We start from the raw sequence: 14,332 nt of genomic DNA, 5'->3' as shown, positions 1-14,332 counted from the left end.
ACTCCAGTGAAAACTTAATCACACTTCCCTCAGTTTTGAGGGGGACATTTTAGTGTCAGACAATTTTTGTGGTCGGGTTAGACAACTTTTTTCAAGCAATCTTGATAAAAACAACATACAATGAAAGGTCATTTCAGCAACTTTGTCATTTCAGAAGTGTTTATCAAACTGGTAGCCCTGTGCACTAATCAGCTTCAATAATTTAGGTGGCTCCTGAATCGACACTGTAGGAATCCTGTGATTGACTGGAAACCAGTCCAGGGTGTACCTTGTCTCATTCCCAAAGTGAGCTGTGGAAGGCTCCAACTCACCGGTGACACTTAATGAGGACAAACAGAATGGATGGATGGATGGATCATTTTTCTTTTCAGCATCTATTTCCCTGAATATTGGCCAACGCAGTCTATTTCAGCACCAGATGTTTATTATTATTCCTTTTTTATGAAGTAAAATAAATATTACTTCCAGTTATCTTACATTCAGTAGCATAACCATTTTGAATCAAATGAGTCACTTTATTTTTTAATTCCGACATGAGGGGGGGGACCCTCATTCATCTGGAAAACCGAATCACTGCAAATAACACACAGCTCACCAAACAATATTTATCAATGTTATATAAACATCAGTGTTACACAAACACCAATGAAATCAAAAATCAGGACTGCACACCGTACATGACAGGTCACAGACAAAAGAACGTTTCACAAAAAAATGACTTTGCAGCACATCAGCATGCTTTCCTAAATAGAGTAAAGCGTGTACACGTTGAAGACAAGACACATTGTTGCAGAGCGACACTGGCTCACTCATCGTCCTCTCCCATTGGTCATATCTTGTGATGAATGCAGGTGCCGCAATAGCACTCGGTGTGGTTTGACACCATCAGGTTTTCCACTTGTACCTGTGGACAAAAACAAAACGAAAGTTCACGATTTACGTACCCTGTCTCTTGCAAAGTCACCCGGAATAGCCTCCAGCTCCCTGATGTTGCTCTTAAAGCAATTAATCTAACTGCAATCTGTTTACAGACAACTCATATCTGGGTGTTTGTTAGAAATCTCAACAAGACAATTCCATTTTTTGATGCCCATGTAGATCGAGAGAGCCACTTGTCCTTGTGACAATTTAGAGTCTTCGATTTTATAACATGCATGCTTTGCATACTGGAGTGACCCCAGAAAAAAATCCACATGAAGGCTAGCGGTGAGATTCAAACCCAGAACCTCTCAACTGTGATGCAGATGTGAAATATATGAATATACATATATAAATATATGATAAATGTCTTTCCAATTAATACAGGCCAGTGAGGAATTATTATTAGGCTATAAAATCATTACAGCATGCAGAAGTAATTAAACATTTTTGTTCGGCCATAAAGGATGGTTATGATTGAGCCCAATGATATGAGGATTATGACACAAATGTATTTGTACAAGTACATCAAATTTTAATCACTACTCTGTTTTAAAACGTGATACTTTTTGCAATATAAACTCCCACTTGGACAGTTAATTACCGATTCGGGGTTTTTCGCAGTACAGCACGCTGCTTGGGAAGTGATATTCTTCGGGTTCATCATAAACTTCTTGACCCGGAGAGGTGTCGGGTAAGCCATCGAAAAGCAGCAGCCCTTGCACTGATAGATCGGCTTGTCCCGTGAGAAAAGGTCGTTCTTTTTCAGCATGCACCCTTCACATCCTACTGTAAAGAAAGTCGGAAAAGTTTGCGCTTTGCGTTTTTGTTATGAATCCAGATACATAAAGCACAATTGTTGCCATTTTTGTTTCATGAAAGAAACAGGTTCCAACTCACTGTGTGACAAGTCCAAGTCAGGATAAGAATTGGCCATGCAGAGAAGGGACGTCACTAAGAAAAAAAGTGGTCCAACTGATTTCACAGATCCCATTATGGATGCACTTGCTTCCTAATTGCACAAAGACAAATTCATGTTGAAAAAAATACGGAACGAGTTCTACGCTGTGTCCTGTTCAAAATCACAGGTGAGTTCAATCTATCCCGTATATACACCACCATTACACTACCTTTCTCAGTGTTGACGTTTTCTCTTTTCTGTTTGTCTGCTCAGGATGACTTTCCGATAAAGACCTGTCCTTCTCAAGCGGTTTTATACCCGTGTGCCTGTTTTCCATCACTTCCTGGATTAAGTGAAACCTGACAACCTTATCTATCATCTCTCTCACCGTGCATGATGACCTCTTTAATAATCCCTTGAAAGCATAGCAAGATAAGGGCAATCATGAAATGTCAACCTCCTTTCTTCCGTGATGGTCGTTGGAATGAATAACTTTGTTTTCGAGATGCTAATAGGTGTTTTTAATTGTCATCTCACTACAAGAATGAGAAGATCTGAATTGTATTATTTGCAATACTCAATTTAATTCTATTCGATCCTATTCAGTCCTGTTCTATACGTTTGTAAAAAGGTTAAAAGCAGTTGTAAATGGCAAGCAGTTTGTCATTCAGTATTTAGTCAGGGAGTTTATTTATTTATTTTTTATTGATTAAATGTATACATTCAGATTTAATTTACAAAGAAATATGGTATTTACGACTAGTGAAGACAAGTGGTTTGGATAATGAATGAATGGATGAAGCAGTCAGACTGCTCCACCCTGAGGATACTTTGCCAGGCTTTCTCCACACCCATCTGCACTTGTTCACTTTTGTCTTCAATAAGCAAAAAAAACATGCTGTATTGAGATGAGATTAGGACACTGACTTGGGTTTTTAAAGAATACAATTTTTTTTCTAGTCTTGAGTTTTATTGATAGTTTTGTAGCCATGGTGAAGCCACGCACTTCGAGGCATGCTTGGAAATAGCTTTGTCCCAAGTATGTATGTGATGTCCTAGAATGGGCAAAGGAACAAAGTGTCGAGGGATTAAAGGAACGTTGCAGATGAAAGGGTAGGAGTGCCACATAAACTTGAAGGTTGGTTTCAGCAGGCAAGTCAGTGGGTTGGGTGACTGGGCGTGAGCTGTGGCCGACAGCAGATCCTGAATGAATGTGCATTCTGTTACCACTTGTGAGAATGAAGCATCTGAAGAGCATCAGAAACGGTGTCGTCAAATGAGGACATTATATATTTTTAGGGCCGTTATCCATTTTCACAGTGAAGGGTCTTCCAATCAAGCGAGCAACTCAAGTCATTTTGTGACTCAGCAGTCACATGGTAAATAAATTTTAGTAAGAAATTCCATAGCAGTCATACATGCAACACAATGCCATAACTTAAGACCCCACCGTATTTGACAAATTACGTGGTATTCTTTGGATCACGACGCATTCCTTTACTTTGCCATATTTTCTTTCTGTCATTTTGATCCAAGTTGGTTGTACCTGGGAAGCTTTTTATTTTTCTTAAGTTTTCTGGCGAATTCTTGTTCTTAAATGTGAGCAAAAATATATATATATCTAGCTGGAAACTGTTTTTTTTACATTCATGAAGTGCCTACAGTAATACACAAACCTTCTTCAGACTATTATTGATCTCCATTGATGATGTAATTGACATTTACCATGTTTATTATTTCACCTTTTTTGTGTGCATTTTTTATTGTTTTGTTTAAGATAAATCCAGCAAAAACAGAAAAACATACAAAGACATTGACATGCCACCTCAAGAATAAAGCATCAGTAACAACCTCCTCTGAAGATGACGTCTGTGTGTCATATAGAATCAAGCTAAAAACTCTTAGATGGTTCTTTCCGAGGCATTGCTAAAGTCCAATCAAAGGTCAACGATCTTTAAAAAAAACTACATTTGTATTTGTTTTATTTTTTATTATTCACGTTTCAATCTTTGAATTTTTGCTACAGAATGAACCAAGCTAAAATGTAAAATTTCAAATTGTCCCTGGCTAGCTTCTTTTTATTTATATACTGTTGATAAAAAAACAAATAAAAAAAGAAAGGCAGTATGCTTCACTGTAATTAGAATGGAGCTGATTTTGTGTTCACTTTATCACTTTTCATGGTGTTTTATGACTGCACATAGCGCATTATTGTTCCAATTTGGACAGCAATTATGTGAAGTGGAATCAAATAAAGCATTCTGTATTATCCAATTTTGGTGACTTCTTGAAGAAGAGGAAATGGAATATTCTGCCGTGGCCATAATTCTCATTATTTCAAGCCAATGTAACATGCATGTCACTTACTGAAGACAAACATGAAGCCAGCAAGTGAATGTGACTGCAGTGAAGGCCTGGCGACGATAGCCCATGGAGGAAACTGACAAATTGATGATTTACTTCAGTCTTTGACTGCAAAGCTTATTCATCCAGGTATTAAACATGAATTTACATTTATGTCACGTCAGACGATAAAATTTGATGTACTCTGCATAAAATGGCTCTAATTCGTAAATCCAAATGGTACTAAATACAGTGGAAAGCTTTAAGATAAAAAACAATAATGTCTACACTTCAGCTACATCTTGACTGCTGTTAAATTCGCTGTGCTATGAAAGCAAAAATAATAAGTACATTTAAAGTTAGAAACAATTATTAGCAAATTATGTCAGATGATGAATATCACGTCTCAAAAACATGTATGTAAAACTACTGTACTGTGGTTGTTTTAGTTTCACAATGCATGCATTTATGTGAGATTCATCTATCATAAATTGTGGTGATTTTGGTCGTGTTTCAGTGCTTTAAAACACGATGCATGGCAGGGTGGAGGAACTTGTTAATAAACAGAAAGAAACCTGATAGTCTTTGAGAGGCCAAAATCTGCCCACCCCCGGTATCTGAAATGTCAAGGATTAATATGAATTTATTTTGTTTCTTGTTACTTAAGTACGCTCTTCCCACACGCTTGGTTGTTCGGGTGATAAATCCCATGGCTTTTAATTCAATTAACGATGAAGAGGAGGACTCATGTTGACACAAATAGATTTATTTGGAGTTTATGTATTGCAACATTTGCACCCAGCTCTTTGGAAAATCACATCTTGGAATTTTGTGTTTGGTTGCTGCACCCCTTAAAGACCAAGTTCTTATTTACCATATAGTTTTAAAGGCAGTGCGTACATTAATATGTAAAATTTCTTTCCCCTCGCCTGGTTAACGTCTAGGTTTCTCAGGCAAACTTTTTTTGCAGCTATGCTTGGAATTAAATTGGATGGGCTGTATTGTGGTGAACGATACTAAACATCAATAAAAATGTCAGTACATCATGAATACTCAAAAAGGGACACAAAGAACCGACTGATTTTATATCATTTAAGAGGAGTGATGATTTGCATAAAAATTATGACTTTTTTCCCCTTTCATCATTTCGTAATGTGATTTTGATTATGCTATTATGTCAGAGTTCACACACTTTGAAGCCAAGAAACTTTGAACAGGAATATCAATGAGAAAATATTTTTAAAAAAAGTCTTCTTTCATAGTAAACTCCCAGCATGAAACACTTCTTGTGTACTTCTTGAACATTTTCCATTGTGGTCGTTCTGCATTGGTCAAAATGCAAATAAATAATTAGATAAATAAAAATCTCTGATCCACCATTTTGTTTTCCTCTTTCGGGGAAAACATCCATACACTCAAATGGAACCATTCAAAGGGACTAGTGCAAACTAGCTACATCTGCTCAAATAATCCAATTGCTTTCCTTGGCAGGCACCCTTATTCTTTTGTCCGTGTTGATTTGCGTGAAAGCGATGAGAAGAGTGACACAGTGTGGGAGAAAGCTGAACCTACAGTACTTACAGAGGGCCGACAGGAACCCCAATTCTGCTTTGTTAAAAAAAATCGCGTAGATATTTCCAATAAAGAGTTTTTTTTCTATTGACAAATCAATGTGGCAAACCGTTAATTAGCATTAATAACCTGCTCAGATGATAATATTTAATATTGTATTTTTTTTTTAAATGTGTTGATTTATATATTCTTATTAGCCACATAAGCATGGTTGTTAAAGTAAGTGGTAGCTGTAAAATGAAAGAATAAGCACATGGTTAATGCGGCAGTCTCCTTGATGTTTGCCACAGTTGACAGTCTGCATGTGTAGCCTGAGAGCCTCTCTGGTCTCGCAGTCTACTGTACAAACGCTTACAAGGCAGAGCCCGTGCACAACTCTCCAAGAAACCCCATCGACGAGACAAAACTCGAGGCGTGAACGTGGCAGCCATTTTACATCATCAAGAGTGAATGACTGAGGCCGGACCCGTGCCGGGAGTTTTCCACTTTTTCCTTCTTTCAAACATAACCTCTATCTTCCAAATTATCCCACACCGTACACGGTGGTGATCCAGCGGCAGGTAGGGCGATTGCTACTCTTTGGTCGCGTTATCGTTGCTGGGTTTGTGTGTGAAAAGTCAGACTCGTGCGCTGCTGTTTCAAACAATGTGGAAACTGGTGGTGGCTCGGAACGAGTTCTCCGGACCGGCTTTTTGAAAATGGACTCTTCCTATGTGGCGGCACGTTGGCAGAGCACGCACCTAGCAAGCTAAATCCTTAGTTCGGCATGCCTCTAACAGTACAATTTAACTCGACTTCGATATTTTCCTAACTAGTGAAATCCGTGCCGACCGTTGCCGTTCTAACAATGGCCTCACTGAAATTCCGTTCGAATTAGCATGCTAGCATGAGCTAGCCTATTTTGACAGATCATGGAATCGACACGTTCATTGTCATTACATGCTAACTGGAGCTAACTGGCTATTACTATAACTAGTGCTATCGTCGATAGTTGTAGACCAATGAGTGAAGGGTGATTGTCATTTTAAATACGAAATAGATTTGCAACCCCTAGGATTTAATGCAAACGCGCTGTGTTATTGTCCAATAATCCCACGGCTAGTTTGATTAGCATTAGCCCTGCAAACTAGCCCACTAGCTTGACCAACGTGCGCGAGGCACACTCTTACCCCCCGATATAAATAAATAAATAACCATTCCTTATATAATCTAAGTTTGACATATTGAGTCGCATTTCACTAATTCCCTTTGGAATTCCCAACCTCGACGCTGTAGAGATATGCATCTTTTCTTTGAAAGCACGTGCTTACCGACCTGACAGTATGAAAATCACTTCAAGGCAAATATTCGATGATCCGATTTAGTATTGGTAGATGTTAAAATAATTCAAGTTTAATTTGATCTTAACCTGATAAAGTACACCCATCCGTTTGAAGAAACTACGTTGCGGAGTGCTGCAACGTGAGCTGACTATTTCGGCCTACCTAAGCTTAGACGACCAGACAGGCTGAAGCCCCCCAAAAATGTTTAATTTTAGCACAAGTGTATGAGTAATCATAGGATGGCACGAAGCCCTGATGCTAAAAGGTAAATTCTTTACATATAAGTGGCAACCTCGGAATCTGGAGCGCTCTGATGAAACACGTGTATCAGCTAACTAGTCTGCTGAAGTCAGCGCTCAGAAGTGAAGCTAACATGTAATTTGGAGACCAGAGTAGGCGAGCTAGAAGCACCAACGTAGTCTTAACAAGTGGAATTGGCAGAGGTTTGTCACACTGACATGCAGCAGTGTTTTACGAGATGTCATGTAATCGATAGCTGTGGAGAATTGAGTGTGCGAGTTGTCTGTTTTGCGCCCAATATTCAGCCGGTGTCTAATGCCCATGCAGGTCACTTGATACAGTACATATTTGGAGAGTGATAATTTACTGTATAGCTGTCTGGAGACCACACAGCTATAATAAATTTAGCACCCTTGCCCTCTGCTATGGTCAAATGTATTTCGCAGAGAAACGTCAAATGTGAAATGATCTGCGTGTCAAGTTTGAGACTTTCCACTATCCTAAAAGCGCATCCCAAACCATGCCATTGCACCCGGATTAATTTGGCTCATTGCATTTACACAGATTTCTGGGGACATGGCCACAGAACATATTAATGGAAATGGTCCAGAAGAACCAATGGACACCTCTGCTGCAGTTACCCATTCTGAGCACTTCCAGACTTTATTAGAAGCTGGTTTACCACAGAAAGTTGCTGAAAAACTAGATGAAATTTACATAGCAGGTAAGGCACTGTTAACACATTTGCATATGATAATATGCAACTCTTTTGTCGATAAATCTCTTGCATGTACTGTCATTTCATTACCGTTTTGAGTGGGGGAATTGGGATCCCGAAGCAACTTTTTGTGGTTCCTACCAAAATGGGTACTGCAGTGCTACATAATGTTAAATTACACATCACAACAGTGAACGTGTAAATGGTGGCAGCATTTGCATTCCCTACATGGTTGCTTGACTACTGGTGTGAGGTCAACAGAGTTGTCCCCTCACTGTGGGTATCTTCGATCTTATCCAATCTCCCATCCACCTTACCCCAATTTAGTTTTAATCTGAGCAATTGTGCACTAGTTTGAATCAAAAGTGTATGTTTGTATTTGTAGGGATTCTGATCAACTTTGTCAGTAGCATATTTTAGGGTCCTGTTTGGTTAGCCACATACCAAAATTTACTAGTATAGCCCCCCCCTTTCTCCCCTCTTTCTCTTGTAAAGCCATGGGCAGAAAGAATGGCCATAGCTACCTGAGTGTAAATTAGGCTTGCCTAGGACAGGTGATCACCCTTCCATGGAACTTAATCACAGTAGGAACTCTTAGTTGGTGTATATAGTTACACTGTCACATCTGGTGTGATTAATTCTTCAATATGCTCGCTGGAAAATGAGATGCAGCGAGTGGGGGCCGCTCCCTTCCCTTCACCTGTTATAACCCCTCAACGGACGTTATATTTTTCCCCCATTTCATTTAGTATGTGTGCTACTTTTCAGTGTCTTGGAATATATTGAAAGTTTGGAATTCAGCTTTTTGTCTCTGCATGTTTTTACTCCCATTATTATTGCAGGATTGGTGTCACACAGTGACTTGGATGATCGAGCAATTGAGGCTCTGAAAGAATTCAACGACGAAGGTGCTCTCCAGGTCCTTTTGCAGTTCAAGGACAGCGACCTCTCACATGTTCAGGTAAGCTGGCAGCATCTGTTTAGTTATGTCTTTAAACTAGTGATGGTCATAATAATCAATTAATTTGAATTCTGTTGCCTTTGTGGAAATGTTTATTAATCGCATGTAACGAAATAGGAAGCGATTCTTGGTTGCAATCAGCAGAGGCTCTGTCGACTTGACTAGTTTAGTGTGTGTGTGTGTGTGTTGTGTGTCGGTGTCTGTGTGTGGTACTAAATGACCCTAGCCCTATGGGAAGTGGCGCTTTATAACCATTAAGACATGAGCCTTTGTGCCAGTGCTCTTGGCAGCATTCATGTATTCAATATGACATTGTCAATGAAACAAGAGTGTAGAATATTCAGATTTTCTTCTTCCATTAAAATATATAAACTGAATGGCTCGATGGCCAATCAATTGATTAATTTTTCCACGATATGTAATTTTGGTTAAATGCCCACCACTGCGTCACACCCTCTCAAGATGATGTTAATTTGTCACGACAAAAATCATCTCATAGTTGCCATTACCCTCGTTTACTGAATGTCTATTTCAGTTATTTTTTTTTCTCCACATTTCTTCACTCTCCCTTTCAGAACAAAAGTGCCTTTCTTTGTGGCGTGATGAAGACATACAGGCAAAGAGAGAAACAAGGGACCAAAGTGTCAGACACTAACAAAGGACCAGATGAAGCCAAAATCAAAGTGAGAACCAATTTAAAAAGTGCATTGAAGTATGGGTACTTCAGAGTAAAATAATCAAAACAAATTTCTCCTATAACATTACTATTATTAGGCATTGCTGGAGAGGACTGGCTACACACTTGATGTCACTACAGGCCAGAGGAAGTATGGCGGCCCCCCACCTGAATCAGCTCACTCGGGAGCACAACCGACTGTTGGGACAGAGGTATGACAAGTCATATGATTTTGTTATACAACCATAAACGCATAGAAGACAAGAAATATTTTTGTGTTTTTGTGGTAGCTCAACGGTGGGAAAGTGATAGGAAAACGACTGAAGTGTAATGTATGCAAAATGAAATTGAGTTTGTTATAGGACAGTGTGCTGACAGTTCAAAGGAGGTTGTTCTACTGTAGTTTACGAAATATATGTATGTAAAGTACATGCTGGTGTTGGTGTCCACATGGCAATTTTCATCTATCAGTAGTAACCTCGGTTACGATGATGGTTTACCGCTAAGAGCTGATTGGATACCCATAGTCAACATAATTCGCATCTCGTGGCTGTAGCTCATTTCACAATAAAGACACTTGTGTGCAAATTTTTCTCTTCTGGCAGATATTTGTTGGCAAAATCCCCAGAGACCTCTTTGAGGATGAGCTGGTTCCCTTGTTTGAGAAAGCTGGCCCTATCTGGGACCTGCGCCTGATGATGGATCCCCTCAGTGGCCTGAACAGAGGCTACGCCTTTGTCACTTTCTGCACCAAAGAGGCGGCACAGCAGGCTGTCAAACTGGTACATGCCAATCCGTTTTCATAGCGTCTCCAACAAAACAGTGAAGATGTTATGGTGTCCCCCACTACGCAGCAGAATTGGCTCGCTGGTAGAAATGTCCAAGCAGACACCCTTCATATTGACAATACTGCTCTTTTTGTCTGTGTTCTCCTTCATTGCGCTGCAGTGCAACAACAATGAAATCCGACCTGGCAAACTAATTGGCGTGTGCATCTCAGTGGCCAATAATCGACTGTTTGTTGGCTCTATCCCCAAGAGTAAAACAAAAGAGCAGATTGTTGAAGAATTTGCAAAAGTCACAGGTTGGTTTTTGCCTTTTCCATCTCATTTATATTCAATGATTGTGTACATAATGAATGTTGTTTGCAGTAATGTAAAACTGAACCCCTTGGGCACTTAACATTTTTTTTAATTATTTTTTTTTATCCGCCCCTCACAAAGCTAAGTCAGGTGCACCATTATTAGAAACACTTTGTATGATGCTGTGCTCTTTCCCCCCGAACACACTAGCTGTAGTTCTTACCTCATATCAGGTGTACACACTGTTGTGGCTGGTACCAGTATGGTTGTTTGTCAGTGAGCACCATTCTTATTTTATTTTTTAGTTAATTTTTTTTTTTTTTAAATATACCGAACAAAAACACGGACAACACTAAGTGGCTGGTGAGTATGTTATTGATTTGTAGACGAAACCTTTTGTTTTTCACATTAGCTTTATGTTACTGCTTTTAAACAACAAAATACTCGAGACTGTTAACATTTAAAATATGTATTGCCATTGGGTTAGTGGTCATTTATTTCAGTAGAAAATAACTTGAAATTCCCTTCCTGCTTTTTTTTGGATCCACAGAGGGTTTAAATGATGTCATATTGTATCACCAACCTGACGACAAGAAGAAGAACCGTGGATTTTGCTTCTTGGAGTATGAAGACCACAAGACGGCGGCTCAGGCCCGCCGACGTCTGATGAGCGGCAAGGTGAAGGTCTGGGGCAATGTGGTCACTGTGGAGTGGGCAGATCCCATTGAGGACCCGGACCCGGAGGTCATGGCCAAGGTAAAGCTTGACGTGTATATTGCTCAACTTGCTCTGGTACACGCTCGCACAGATCTGTATCATGATGAAATTTGCTTGTGTTCACAGGTGAAAGTGTTGTTTGTGAGGAACCTAGCTAGTTCTGTAACTGAAGAGATTCTTGAAAAGGCATTTAGTCAGTTTGGCAAACTGGAGCGTGTGAAGAAATTGAAAGACTATGCATTTGTTCACTTTGAGGAAAGAGATGGTGCTGTCAAGGTACTGAAATAAGAGTGGCTACCTTGGAACATGTTGAGTATGGGATCTGATTTTAATTGTTGAACATTTTCACAGGCTCTCGCTGATCTCAATGGAAAAGATCTGGAAGGAGAACATATTGAGATAGTCTTCGCCAAGCCTCCTGACCAGAAGAGGAAAGAACGCAAAGCACAGAGACAGGCAGCCAAAACACAAATGTAAGAGGAGTAAAAGTAGATCTGGAATTTAAGTGGCTTTTAAAAGCATGCGCCCATGTTTAGACATAATGTTTTTGTTCGCAGGTATGATGAATACTATTACTATGCGCCTCCCCACATGCCGCCACCCACGAGAGGCCGCGGTAGAGGTGGGCGCGGAGGCTACTCTTACCCTCCTGAATACTACAGCTACGAAGACTATTACGATTACTATGGATACGACTACCACAACTACCGGGGCGGCTATGACGACCCCTTCTACAGCTACGATGATTTCCAAGGTTCTGGGAGAGGCCGAGGAGCAAGGGGCAGTGTCCGCGGTGGTGTTGGTCAGACTCGGGCCCGTGGCGGCATCACTCCTCGGGGTAGATTGAGCTTCTCGCAGCGGGGCGGTCCTGGAACAAGCAGAGGTAACTGTTTAATGTAGTGATTTTAAAATTTGTCACATAGTGATGGAGTACAAAGCTAGTCATTTGTCCTTGACGTGGGAGTTAATTAAATGCCATTAGTCAACATAGACACTTGAATTCAAAACGAGAGCAATTCTGTCCGATTGGATAAGTTATGTGCTACTGATTTAATAAACGGAATTTGTCTTCATCTTTGATTGGTCCAGCAGGGAAGCGGGGCCGAGGCCGCTCCTGACCTGTCACTCACAGCGGATACTGACTTGATGTGTGGGGTTACACCATGAGCTGCAAAGGATGTTGAAACAAAAAAAGGTCCAATGATATTCCAGCCTTACAGAAGAAGCATCTCCCCTTCTCCAAGTTTTGTTTTTGTTTAAAAGAAACTGCCACCTTGAAAAAGATGACCGCACGATTATTGTATTTGCCTAAGCCTCTTTCGCCCCTGAAGCCCCTATAGCTTGCCCTGATACAGGGTTCATTTTATTGCCCTAACAATCTCCCCCGTTCCCTGTCCCCGAACATGCCATTTTAAAATAATTATTGATGAATTTGCACTTTTAAGTTTCTTAGGTTTGAAGTGGCTCGAAGGAGCTTGATGCTATTGTATATTTTTGTGCTAATCGCATTTTTAAATGTTGGAATATCCATGTTAATCGTTTTGATGTGGATGTTTGGAAGAGAACATTTGCAGGTTTTTATTTAGGGTGTACCCACCTGGCATGGATAAGTCAGGCATTCCAGGAAAGTGGTTCTGTTCAGAACTTGTCTTTAAAGGGTTGGTTGACTACCTCAGTACAGAGGACTAAACTACCCGGCCTGTACTGTAAATAGGGAAACTATATTGATGAAAACAGGGCTTGTTCTCATAAAAAAAAAATAAAAAATATGCACAAGAGCTGTAGCACACAAACCAATGTACTTAATGTAATATAGTCATTTTCGCTGCAGCTCTGACACTGCAAACAGTCAAACTGGGCATGCAAAACAATCTCATGAGATGAGTCAGAACAAGCTCTGCTTTTATCCTATTTTGAACTGAATTAGCTGCCTTGCTTCTTCAGAGTATGTAGTTACTGTTTGTATAGGTTTTTTTTTTGGATAAATGTTACTTTTGTAAAGGCTTCAATGTCACGGGCATCAGACTGCCTTTGAGTTTAACCGATAACAAAATAAAAGCCCTGCAGTGTCCCTTTTTGTGCCACTGTCAATCCGGTGGGTTTGTTTTTATATTGAAACATCTTCAAACATAGTTTAACACCGGACGGGTCCCTTGTCCATCTCCTAAACCACTGACTGGCAGAATATGTTCAAGCGAATTATGGCCATATCGCCCAGTCGGAACATGTGTCCAATGTCGTGGTTTCGGTGTGGGATCATCAACATAACAACTTGGCAGAAGGGATGCTGCAGAGAGTACATTCTATTTCCAGGTCTAGCTGCAAGGAAACTGCTGATTAATTCCAGTTTTCTATAGGCTACAGTTAACTCCCTCAATGAAATCATAACCACCTTTTGAGAAAAAAAGATGTTAGCAGTTTTAAACTATTGTTGGTGGCCAACAACATTTTTGCATTCCTGCAAATAAATTGTTTTATACTGTACAATGGAGGTGAGTGTAACTTATTTTTGTAATAAAGTTTTTGATTTCTATGTGTGTCTTAAATCATTTGATGATCAAATGACCACTGAGACGAGGTTTATTTGTAATGCACCTGGAGAATCCAATCTAGGTAATTTTACACTTCACATATATTAACCATATACATTAATGGCGCTAAATTGTCGAAAGACCGAAATGAACGCACTACCTTGGTGAATTTCGCTCAGATGCTATCTGAAAACGCAAAATCACTGACAGTTGTTTTTTTTTAAGTCTGAATTGAGAGTTCTAGTGAATAGCAGGATAGCCAATAAACGCTAACGCAAAACGTTTCTAATCAATGGAAGTCAAAGGACAGTTTGGGGAAGCCGTGAGAAACGTTGGTGCCTCCCAAAAAAT

The 14,332-nt window shown here is 39.9% G+C and overlaps 2 protein-coding genes across 4 annotated transcripts; one reads left to right on the top strand and one right to left on the bottom strand.

The window, feature by feature from the left end:
- Positions 1–591: 591 nt before the first annotated feature.
- On the bottom strand, positions 592–2,156 carry cga (glycoprotein hormones, alpha polypeptide). Its single transcript, XM_088316453.1, has 4 exons — positions 2,049–2,156; positions 1,819–1,930; positions 1,523–1,707; positions 592–904 (listed from the first exon to the last, which is right to left on the bottom strand). The coding sequence occupies exons 1-4, from the start codon at positions 2,154–2,156 to the stop codon at positions 830–832; spliced, it is 480 nt and encodes a 159-aa protein (XP_088172579.1). The 3' UTR covers positions 592–829.
- Positions 2,157–6,064: 3,908 nt separating this feature from the next.
- On the top strand, positions 6,065–13,983 carry LOC148343167 (heterogeneous nuclear ribonucleoprotein Q). 3 transcript variants are annotated; one of them, XM_088316430.1, is made up of 12 exons: positions 6,065–6,294; positions 7,861–8,020; positions 8,857–8,975; positions 9,551–9,658; positions 9,750–9,863; positions 10,257–10,433; positions 10,600–10,735; positions 11,284–11,489; positions 11,577–11,726; positions 11,802–11,923; positions 12,008–12,333; positions 12,543–13,983. In XM_088316430.1, exons 2-12 carry the CDS (start codon positions 7,873–7,875, stop codon positions 12,566–12,568), a joined length of 1,632 nt encoding a protein of 543 aa, XP_088172556.1. In that variant the 5' UTR covers positions 6,065–6,294; positions 7,861–7,872; the 3' UTR covers positions 12,569–13,983. The 3 variants fall into 3 exon arrangements, with proteins under 3 accessions (XP_088172556.1, XP_088172547.1, XP_088172565.1); XM_088316421.1 differs by having other exon boundaries at positions 6,068–6,294; positions 12,540–13,983; XM_088316439.1 differs by lacking the exon at positions 7,861–8,020 and having other exon boundaries at positions 6,069–6,294; positions 12,540–13,983.
- Positions 13,984–14,332: the final 349 nt, after the last annotated feature.

This window comes from Idiotropiscis lumnitzeri, chromosome 1 (assembly GCF_059441095.1).
Source record: "Idiotropiscis lumnitzeri isolate Australia: NSW breed Sydney's pygmy pipehorse chromosome 1, RoL_Ilum_1.0, whole genome shotgun sequence".
NCBI lineage: Eukaryota > Metazoa > Chordata > Actinopteri > Syngnathiformes > Syngnathidae > Idiotropiscis > Idiotropiscis lumnitzeri.
The sequence above is the reverse complement of the archived record's forward strand: the minus strand, read 5'-3'. Positions and strand labels throughout refer to the sequence as shown.